General features: G+C 38.3%; 1 protein-coding gene across 1 annotated transcript in view; it reads left to right on the top strand.

Annotated features, from left to right (window-relative positions):
• LOC135733638 (anosmin-1) overlaps positions 1-12,208 on the top strand; it is a 65,043-nt gene that overhangs the window by 29,638 nt on the left and 23,197 nt on the right. The window contains exons 3-4 of the mRNA XM_065252419.2: positions 9,388-9,450; positions 9,598-9,820. Of these exons, the coding sequence (XP_065108491.1) occupies positions 9,388-9,450; positions 9,598-9,820 (286 nt within the window). The remainder of the gene's footprint in view (positions 1-9,387; positions 9,451-9,597; positions 9,821-12,208) is intronic.

The raw sequence follows: 12,208 nt of genomic DNA, 5'->3' as shown, positions 1-12,208 counted from the left end.
ACTGCTGCTTAGTTAAAGGGTTAGTTCACCCCAAATGACAGTTTGATCATAAATCACTTCAGAACACAAATAATGCACTTTTTTCTATTATCTATTATATTGAGTCATCAAACTGCACGACTGAGAGAATGAAATGAAATATTGATTTAACATTACTCATTTATTTATTAGTCAGTTGTAGATCTTCCTCTTCTTCATCAAACACAATCAGTGGTGAGAAAATTGTGTATAATATAATATAGGAATGGGCTTAGGTTTTCTTCATATGTTAATAGTGACGTGTGTCAGCGTGTTATGAAGTATTAAAGTGGATCTTTGTTACATTCCAGTGCAGACAAAACTCAATCCGCTCCGTCTTTCTTCAGCTCATGAATTAAAGATGCTGGTGTTTGTATAGCACATGTATAATGCATGGACACATCTATGACTCTTTTGTTGTGTATTTATATCAATAATTCACTAAATATCTCTCTGCTGAGTCTCTTCTCTCTGCTGGGAGGCAATATTACACTTTGATTTGACTGTAGGCATCGCTGCAGAAGATTTGATGTTAACACATTTGAATCAAATGATTTTTATGGGGTTGGATAATGGGAGCATGCTTTTAAACTCTGTATCAAATTCCATCTCTAGACTATTCAGCAAAATAACTTCCTCTTTAAAACCAAAGTCCGGATCAAATATACTGTTACACATCTTTTTTCAGTTGTTTTCTTTCTCTTAAGACCTGAAAGGTTGTGTTTGTGAAGATACTTGCTAAGGTGGGCATTTTGAGGCGTATTTAGGGCCAATAAAGTTGCAAAAATGCTTATGAGGTCATTGAGCAGTGGATGTGTGGCTTGTGAGCTCCTCTAATGGAGCGTACACAGCAAATGCGAATTTAACGATATGCATGAATAGATTACATGCAAAGTCAATGCAAAGACACAAATAGATGCAAACTTGCGCTGGGCGATCCAAATGATGCGAATTGGGCTGTGCAATTATCACAAAAAAATTGCATGCCACGAAGTTAAATCCCGTGAATAATCTAAAATGAGGAACATGATGCTTTGTGTTTGGTTTTAAAATTACGGTGCTTGCATGCATACGTTAATTTTTCGTGACCACGAGCACAGCAACGTGAAGTGAGCACATAACCTTGATAGACATGATAGTCCAAAATCTCTACCACTTGACAAATTTCTACTGGTTTATCACCCAACCTTAGTTCACTATTTCAGCTTTAATGCAGAAGATAAATGCTATTTGTGTCCAATATTTTTTGTATCATGAGTTCCTCAGAAAAATCCTTCAGGTTCTCCACATTATTTGATTCTCCAGTATTTTCTGAACAGTGGCTGTATGATGTTAAGATTCATCTTCTCACATTGTGGGCAGTTTATGATTTTGTGGTAAATGTGTATATATGTGGACGTGATCATGTTTGATATGCATACCAAAACGTGTGTCAATCCTTTCGAGTCTGATCAATGACACACATATGCGCTCAGTCATACGCAACACTAAGCAGAGCCGGCTCGTGTTTCTTTAGAAGAAAGTTTCTCTGTGATCATCATTAGGAGATCTGCTGGAGCTCTGTGAAGTCATCATGACCTCATCACCACACTTCAGTGTAAACATTACCACGCTCACAAACCAACTACACTGCTTTGAAGTTTGCTGGCAAGTCAAGTCAAACCAATTCAAGACTGGTGATGATGGATGGGTTTGTGTGTTTTGTGTCAGACTAAATGGGTGTGACTAACCTTTGACTGTCTTGAACTTGTGTGCCAACTGGTTAAGATTCAGTTGTAGGAGAGAGCGGGTCACAAAGTAATGCTTTTTGGCTTTGTCTCTATCATTCAAATAATATCTAAGTTAGACAAATAATTTTTTCAATCAACACGCACATCTCTGCTACAAATCAACACTTAAAGTTTGTTTGTGTGATCTACCATTATCGTACAATTACACTGAAAGTGACAGGAGTGCAAACGTTACCCCATAGGTGGGGTTCATTTTAACAAACAGAGGGTTTGTTGTTACACCTGCTAGAAAATTTAGTTTAAACACAAATAATTCAATCAAATTCTGTCTATATACTAAAGGTGGATATTGTTTCTATATCTGCCTATAATAGATAGATATCCACACATTCACCCATCCATCATCCTTCATCTAACCATCATTGTATTAGGCATCAATGCATAGAAATAGATTTTTATGAAAGACAAAAAATGATAATTGTTATCATTTTGATGAATAGTATTTTCATTATTTTCCTTTCATTATCATTGTATACCTGTGACAACTAACCCCGCTGTGTAAAAATGTTTTCAATCCCAGCTATCAGATACTAGGAGTTGCTGACATGGTGTTATGTTTTAGATAACAAGACAGTGATTCAGATAATAAAAGGTTGAATTTGGTGACTTAAACACACAACTCAGAAATATAAAAAAAATCATAAGATGAAGAAATTGACCTCCAAAACACTCTGGGCCCTATCTTGCAGCCAGCGCAGTTGACTTTGTCAGTGACGCATGTATCATTCGTATTTTGCACCGGCGCCCAGCGGGTTTTTCCCTCCACAGACGCACGTCGGCAAACTAGGGAATGAACTTGCGCTCCCTGGGCGGTTTAGCGCAAAAAAAGAGGCATGTTTCGGCGCAAACCATCCCTGATGCTATTTTGCAGTTTCAAAAAACAATTGCGCCACTGACCAGAAAAAAAAAGTTTCAAGTCAGTGGCGCGTTGCGCGTGGTTCATTATGCTATTTTAAGGGCTCATGCTTGACCATAATGTATAGCGTGCACAACGCGCATACACTTTGCTTATCTAATCTACACAGATGCAACAGTTATTTTTGCAAATCATAAATTGTTACACTAAAAAATATTAATACACGAGATAAGGGGAATCATAGTGGTGAGCATTGTGGTGATAGTTTTTATTTATTGTGTGGCTGCGTTAAAAACTTATCATGCAAATAACGATTAAAATATTTTCATAAGTTTGTTGTGTGGCTGTATTACGTTTATTTTATGTAAATAATAATTCAAATGTTTTCATAAGAAACCTTAATGTATGTGACCTTGATTTGTAAGAGTACTTTGGGGTTGTTGCGTTTCTTGGGTCCGATTTCAAAGCCCCCAAACCCTTTCAGCGGTGAGGGTGGACGCAGCGATGTCCTCTGCTGGCGTCAGGTCCTGAGGCAGATCCACCTCCCGTTACACGGCGTGCCCGATTTATGCTGGCAAGCTTGGGATTCCCCCGTCTCCTGACATCATTGTAGCGCTTGGCGCAACGATATGCCAGCTGATGAGACTGTGGCTATTTCCTCTCACGCCTGTTTAACCTACGCTGATTTGGGTGGGTTTCTCCTATCCCCATACAAAACAACTTCTCTGTCTTTGACTGCTCTTACAAGAACGTGGGTCGCCTCGGCTGTGAACCGCTCCTGGCGTGCGCCTGGTAAATCCGTCATAATAATAGCAACCCGCCATGGAACTTGCGCCCTTGCGTTTAAAGGGAATGTTGGATAGCGTTCTGATTGGTTTATTTGACGTTATGCCCAAACCACACCTATGAATAATGAACCTACTTCAGACCAACCCCTTAATGATTTGCGCCCCGCGCAAGAGTTATTTCTCACGCCGGGAAAATAGCAACAGCGCCCAAGATCCGCCCACAAACTCACTTGTGTTTCATATCGTTAACATAGGGCCCTCTGTGTTCAATATCTTAACCAAAACACATCAAAACTTTTCACAAATTCACAGAAGATTTTCTGACGTTAAGAGAAAAAGACCAAAAGCACAGATTGATCAGCCCTATAATATATAAAGTAGTCGTGTTAAAATGAACCCTGCGTTAGTTTGTGCCCCCTCACCCTTATGGCGCTTTTCCATTGCAAAGTACCCCACAGTTTGGTTTAGTTTGGGTTGGGTCAGCTTACTTTTGTGAGCTTTTCCACTGGGTACAGTTAGTAGTACCCAATACTCTTTTCGTACCACCTCGGCTGGGGTTCCAAAGGATCTGAGCTGATACCAAACGTGACACGAAAACACCGTAGATCACTGATTGGTCTGAGAGAATCATCACTACCAGCATCATAGCTACTGATTAGCTTTACCTTCATGCTAGCTTGCGCTGTCTTGAGCAAACATGTTGTCATCTGTACTCTGCTATAAGTTCCCAAACTCCCTTTTAGCAACGAAAAACATCCACATGTTGAGAACCAGAAACACCATAACAGTTTTTTCCAGACTTGCAGTTTGTAACGGCACATTCGTGATGTATGTGTATATGCAACTTAAATTATGCTCAGCTGACGACGCCACCGGTGTTTGTACAGAAACTGTCATGTGATACAAAGCAAGTGATGAACACGATGTGCAAACATCTTTGTGGTGGTCAATTTGGTTTTTGTGGCAGACTGAGAAATAAATGAATGTATGGAAATGTTTAGCATTCCAACAACACTCTCACTGTATGATACAGCAGCAGGCAGCGCAACTATAACGACACATCTATAATCCCTCCCACTGCGAAGTATTACTAAACTCGATGGAAAAGCTGACCAAGCCAAAGTGAGGTGAGCTGACCCGACCTGACCCAAACCAAACGTGGGGTACTATGCAATGGAAAAGCACCATTACTGTTTGTACCGTGGTAAATCTCTTTCTGAGATCTCAGGACTGCTGTACGTGATTTTCATGTAGGAGTGAAAAAACATCCAGTAATGTGAAAACACAGATGGTGATGTGTGTAATCTTATGAGATAATAGACTTCTTAAAAATGTCTTCTGTCTTTCTTCACAGCGCACGCACCCTATTGAGTAAACACACCTGGAGTCTTTCTGTCTTTTCATTCATCTGACAGAGTTTGATTCTCTTCAGCGCTGTAGTTTTGTGTTATAAAGCCGCCTCAGGCAGTATTTTCAGCGTCTCACGCTCCATTAACTCAAGCGATGTTTTTTCCACACACTTTCTCTCTCTTGGTTGTGTTACCTCAGCTCTCGCCTTCCTCATATTTATTTGACCACATATTTATACAATCTTCCTCTTACATGAAAAGCAACACCAAACTGTTTTTGTAAAATAAACCAATCAGGCCCGGCAATTCCTTTCGTTTCTCACAAAACATTTTTTGAGGTTCTCACATTTTGAAATGTCTGTCTGATCTGAAGTCAGATAAGTCCAACAAAACAGCCACATAGCAACAGAGGAAAAAACACATCGAACAAAAACAAACATTATTCATTTCAGATTTTTGAAAGCTCAATGTTTTTACAACCCTAACCTGAAACTGAAGATTGAAAAGTGCATTTTAAAAGCCATTTCAATATTGTGTAAATATAGAAAGAAATACACTGAGACATCTTTTTACCCATATTGTACGTTTGAATTGTATGATAAATATCTCTGTGTCTCTTTTACATTTAAGATTGAAGGCATAAATCCTCACAGTGTTTGAGACAGATGTGATGAATGACAAACGTTTATTAATCGGTGATGTGTATCTGTTACTGCTGGTGTGGTTCTGGTGCTTTAAACATTTAAATGTCTGTGGGCTTTTTAATTGTATTGTTTGTTATACAGAGAGTCTTTGTCATGAGTTGATGTTTCTGCTACTGAATGTTGTGATGTTTGTGGGCTTCACAACTGATGTATTGTTGCTTACAATGAAAAACAATTCTGTTTTACAACACATTTTCTTTTGGTTTCTCAATAAGGGAAAGTGTTTGTATATAAACTTTCTTTATACCTAATAATAATATTCCTGGATAGTTTTCACATTTATATGATGTCAACTAGAGATGTACAGATACAAAATGTTTGTGCCAAATGCTGATACAGATTTTCAATTACTTACAGATATTGATCGATACAGATTTTGCTTTTTACTCATTGTTTTAAATTATTATGTTGTGAAATCCTAAACTCACCAGGATAAAATCTGACCTGATCACCGCTGTTTGTCCAATAGTGTGGGGAAAATGCTTTTATCTGCGATATCATTTATAGACCGATACATTGGTGCATCCCTAATGTAAACTCTCTAAATAATATGTTTTCATGTCAAACATTTTACTGTAATTACGTGAAAAAAAGTTTATAGATAGAATAGATTCTATGAGATTGTTAAGATTAGGGCTGCAACTAACGATTATTTTCATAATCAATTAATCAGGCTATTATTTTTTCAATTAATCAACTAATCGGATAAAATAAATTAAGAGATTGATAAACTCATTTTTATCTTCAACCTTAGACCTTTATGAAAATTAACATTATTCATTGTTAACAATATAAATTAGCCGTTATGATATGAAAGTGATAGTCACTGTAATAAAAACCTGGATCATACTATTTTTATGAAAACCCAACAACAAATACAAACACGCTTATATTAAATGATGAAATTAAACTTTTATTAATCAGTTCTTTTGCACTTTTGTTTCCGTCATTGTCTTGCTTTTAAACAAGCTGGTTGCACAGTGAGAAAAAGAAGCGCTTGATAAATGTGCAGCTCATGCACTGTAAAAAATACTTTGCTGCCTTAAAATTTTTTGTTGAATCAACTCAGATTTACAAGTCATTTCAACTTACTATTATTTATCTTGACTAGAGATAAGTTGTTATAACTACAGGTGAGTTGTTATAACTTATAAAATTAAGTTGACTTTTCTCAACTATATTTTATAAGTTGTGACAACTCATCTCTGTTGACATGACTTGTAAATCTGTTGATTTAACAAAAAAATTTAAGGCAGCAAAGTATTTTTTACAGTGTGTAGTATTAAGAAAAAGTGCCTGACTCCACACTGTCCTAAGTGGTCCGGGAGCATTTGATATCACAAACTAATCCATAATGAAATTTGATGACTAATTCATAATCGATTATTAAAGTAAATGTAAACTAAAGATTTCACATCAGAATGCATAGTATTGTGATATGACAGAGATTTTACTCAGAGAATCACTGTGAAGTCCAGAAGCTCTCAAACTAACATGAGAGACCGTATGCTTTAGTTACAGACTGGCATTGAATGTGTTGAGATCCCAACATGTGTTGAGTCCTTACACTTCATTTAACAGCAAATAAATGTTTGACTGCCAAAGGCTAAATATTGATAGCACTCGCTAATGATCTCATTATAATCTCATAAAGTCTTCAAATCACCAGATCAACACTTTCTGTCAGATCAGTTTGTTTTTATATCAGTAATGTTTTCACAGATGACTCTGGAGAAGTGTTTGTATCTTCTCCTCATTTTCGTTCCAAAACTGTACCACAGTGAAACACAATGCGAGATGTTTGTGATGTTTCTTCTATACTGTGAATGTAAATGCTTGCAAACAGCTGGTGTGCATTGTTTTTGAAACTCATGCAATTCTGCTTTGCACTTAAATGTAACATTGAGTAAATTAATTAGTATTTAATGTGAATATTCATTGAATCATTGTTATCATGGTATGTGTCACAGGTTCATTTCTCTATTATGTGGTTTCATTTATAAACGTCTGTCCTGCAGTTAATGTGTTACATCGCTCACTGAATCTCTCATATATGAGTGGATTGAAATTGAAAAGGTCTGAGTGGTTTTGGTTTGGCTGTGTCGGTGTGGTTTGGGTTCGACCCAGCAGCAGCGGTACAGAAACCGAGCTGTGCGCTGACGGACGTTTCTCTGCGGCTCTCTCTTACATTAATGCATCTGTAAGGAATGATTTGTCATGATACGCAACATCTGTGCCACAAATTCCAAGAGAGAACGAACTAATCTTGTGTTTTTATTCGCCTGAGAAAGGTGAGCGGTGATTTTAAGTGACAGTGAAGCGTTTGAGTGTAATTCAGTATGAGATCCTGTAGTCGTGTGTCAGCCGGACGAAGAAGTTCATGTTGCTAGAGAGACGTCTCAGAAAGTCTTTCATTGAAGTCTCAATGATGCTGCATAAAAACAGACCAGGTTAATGATCCACCTTAGTATAGAGGATACTGTTATAAAAAGGGTCATTTCATCATTTCACTGACAAGGCTTTAAGGGTTAATTCACCCCAAAATTACAATTTGATCATAAATCATTACCCCTGTGTCGTTCTAAATCACCAAGTCCTTTGATTGTCTTCAGAACACATGTAAAGATATGAAGCATGTTTAGACTGCTGTTTGATTTACACAATCGAGCCCAGAAAAGAATGAAAGACATCGCCCAAAATGTCCATGTGCCATCAGTAGTTCAAGAATAATATAATGAAACGACGAGAACACTTTTGTGCACAAAGAAAACAAAACAAATGATTTATTCTTCACTGGGCAACACAGGTGTAAATGATTTATGATAACATTTTCATTTGGGGGTGAATTAACCCTTTAAGGCTAGTCCTAGACTAAAACACATGTTTGACCTGTCTCAACTGAAAATAACTTGTGCTGACAGATCTTAAAATAAACCAGCGCCATTTATTTATCTCAAGATACACACTAGTGACGTCTTTTTCTAAGGCATGTTTATAAAAGATGCTTAACCATCTTATTTGAACTAAGGCCTAGTCCTGGCTTTAGCTAAACCTTGTCTGTAAAACCAGGCCCAAATTATATTTTAATATTACACTCAAAATAATATTTTTTGCCCAATTTACTTAAATGAAACAACACATTTTTTTGTATCAATTAAATTTTATCATGTTAAATCAACTTAAATTTAAAAAAATGACATTAACTTAAAGGTATTGCGGAGGATCTTCTTTTTCCGGGTGGATCATCAACTATTGGTCCTCCTAGTTTTCAATCAGGAGTGTTGCGCAGTTGCATTTTTTTGTAAAAATGGAGAAGGCGTTTTTTTTCTAAAATTCTAAAAATTAAAAAATTAAAATTATTAGTATGATATAGACACTGACAGTTGGTTTAACAAGACATTTTTTTTTAATTAACTTGTTTTCTCCTTGTTGAACAGACCAGAACTAATTGCATGGAAAGTTTTTCTTAACTGAACTAAGTTTATTGAACACGATATTTGTATGACCATGAAAAGTATTTATTAAAAATATAATAATTAAACTTATTATATTCTTGTTGTACAAGCCTAAACTAATTTCATGGAAGAGTTTTCAAGTTAATGAACAAATTTTTTTGAGTGTAATATTCATCATTTTAGATTTTTAAATCTCATTATACAAATGCAACTGTATGTTGTATAAATGCATGTGCCACCTCTGAGCAACATTACTTTAACGCTCCTTTGAAAACTTTGTGTATTATAGACGGTTTCAGCAGTAACAACAAAACAAACGGCTTTTGTGGAATAAACGTAACTTCCAAACAGCATTAGGAATGACCCTGTGTGTTGTCCCTGTTTAATAAACCAAGAGCCTGACTGACTCCTCTCATTTATCTCTTAGTGTCTGGAACCTTGCATGGCATCATGGGACATTCAGGAGAACCAGTGTCAGGATCTGTGTGAGGTACGTCACCGGTGTTTCCCAGCAGCAATGGAAAATCTCAAAGACACAACGTCAGATGATTTATGAGCTGCTGTGTTCTCAAAGTTAAGTACTGCGACTATATACAGTATGTTTGAATAACCCAATCTGTTCTGTTCTTATTTTCAGACACATTTTCCAAAGAAGCACTATGAGTGTCTCACGAGTTGTGAGTTTTTGCGTTCTGTAGAGACTCAGAAACAAGGGGACTGTCCGGCACCAGATCGTGCCAGTGGATTCGCAGCCGCATGCGTGGAGAGCTGCGAGTCAGATGCTGAATGCTCTTCACTGAAGAAATGCTGCCCTAATGGATGTGGACACACGTGCCAGGTGCCAAAGAATCTCTATAAAGGTACAAACGCTTGCTTCACCGCATTCAGTGCTTAACCACTTATAGTGACTCCACTTAAACCACTTCAATCTGTTTTTGTTAAAACCACAAGGTTTTGCATAATTGTGCAATAAGCCGAAATGCTTTCTGCTTTCTTAACATTGCCGGTCAAATAAAGGACACTTTGTGATTCGTCTTTGGGAATCTTTATTAATCTCAGATTTGCTGGTTCCTCTTCATCGGGCAAAGCCTTTTATTAAAATCCAAACCCAATCAGCACTTTACGAGAGAAACATTTGTATTATGATCGCTGTGTCAAAAGTGTAATTGTTTCTCGCTGTTGCATCGGTGAGGCCCAGATACAATTGAGTTGATGACCGTTGATGATGCTGGAAGCTATTAAAAGGAGAAATTGAGCGTCGACTGTCGCTCGCGGCTCCGATCGCTCTCAGATGTTCCTGCAGGTGGGCGTCGTAACTTTGCACGTTTCCGTTTGTCCTTTGTTTTACTGTAAGATACGAGGACAGAGAGACAGATGTTGAGGATTCGTCCCTGACGCATGTGGGCTTCATCTGAAATGCAGAGCAGCTTTGTGACACAGCTGCGCCTCTCGATTTCTAAATCTTCAAAGATCATCGCTGACAGCGTTTCTTCATCCACGGCCTTGCGTTACGAAATAATCATTTCTGTTTCGACTGAGTTAAAGATTGCAGAAGATCAGGAGTCTGTTGAAGAGAGTTCTCACAGAATTATTCACAGTAGGCTACTAAGTGAGAAGAGATGTTTTAAAACATTAATGAAAAGGACTTGAAGAGCGTCCAGAGAAGCTTTGAGAAAGCATGTTTTGCCTTTTAAGAAAACTTCTTTTGGCCAAATTCTTTCTAACCATCAATTTAAGAGTGCTTTTCTGATGTCTTAAATACTTTTCCACAGGCAGATCTGTCAGTTTAGTAGCAGAGCCTTTGCTGTTTGTTTTGGAGGAGATGATTAGCACCTGTGTGTGTGTGCACGTGTCTGTGTTTATTGGAAGATGATGAACACTTTCTCCTGATCTGTAGATGTGTGTATGGTTGTGATTGGAGTGAGTTTATTATTTCCAGTACTGAAGGTGGTTACTGAAGGAGTGATGTGGGATTGTAACAGAGGTCTGGGGTTTGAACAGGCGTAACACACACACATAATCTAAATGTGAAACCACAACACAATCCACTACAGCTGTTGTATCTACAGCCATCATTCCCTGTTGAGAATTGACTTCTTTTAAACTTATCCACGTTTGTCAGTGTATTCAGATGTCAAAGATCAGTTCACACACAAACAGATCTTGTTATATTCACACACAGGACACAAACATATTTTACACACTTTACACCTGCACACTTCACTGTTCAGCTCTGCATGAGTACAACCACAGTATGTGTGGACACTGGTTTCACTCTTTATCACAGCCGTAACCAATCACAGAGCTGGACGGTGAACTCTTCATCACAGCCGTAACCAATCACAGAGCAGAACGGCGAACTCTTCATCGCAGCCGTAACCAATCGCAGAACGGTGAACTCTTCATCACAGCGGTAACGAATCACAGAGCAGAACGGTAAACTCTTCATCGCCGCCGTAACCAATCACAAAGCTGAACGGTGAACTCTTCATCACAGCCGTAACCAATCACAGAGCTGAACGGTGAACTCTTCATCAGAGCCGTAACCAATCACAGAGCAGAACAGTAAACTCTTCATCAGAGCCGTAACCAATCACAGAGCAGAACAGTAAACTCTTCATCACAGCCATAACCAATCACAGAGCAGAACGGTGAACTCTTCATCGCTGCCGTAACCAATCACAGAGCAGAACGGTGAACTCTTCATCACAGCCGTAACCAATCACAGAGCAGAACGGTGAACTCTTCATCAGAGCCGTAACCAATCACAGCAGAACGGTGAACTCTTCATCGCCGCCGTAACCAATCACAGAGCAGAACGGTGAACTCTTCATCGCAGGCTTAACCAATCACAGAGCACAGAGCAGAACAGTAAACTCTTCATCACAGCCGTAACCAATCACAGAGCAGAACGGTGAACTCTTCATCACAGCGGGAACGAATCACAGAGCAGAACGGTGAACTCTTCATCGCAGGCGTAACCAATCACAGAGCAGAACAGTAAACTCTTCATCAGAGCCGTAACCAATCACAGAGCAGAACGGTGAACTCTTCATCACAGCCGTAACCAATCACAGAGCAGAACAGTAAACTCTTCATCACAGCCGTAACCAATCACAGAGCAGAACAGTAAACTCTTCATCAGAGCCGTAACCAATCACAGAGCAGAACAGTAAACTCTTCATCACAGCCATAACCAATCACAGAGCAGAACGGTGAACTCTTCATCGCTGCCGTAACCAATCACA

This window comes from Paramisgurnus dabryanus, chromosome 15 (assembly GCF_030506205.2).
Source record: "Paramisgurnus dabryanus chromosome 15, PD_genome_1.1, whole genome shotgun sequence".
In the NCBI taxonomy this organism is placed as follows: Eukaryota; Metazoa; Chordata; class Actinopteri; order Cypriniformes; family Cobitidae; genus Paramisgurnus; species Paramisgurnus dabryanus.
The sequence above is the reverse complement of the archived record's forward strand: the minus strand, read 5'-3'. Positions and strand labels throughout refer to the sequence as shown.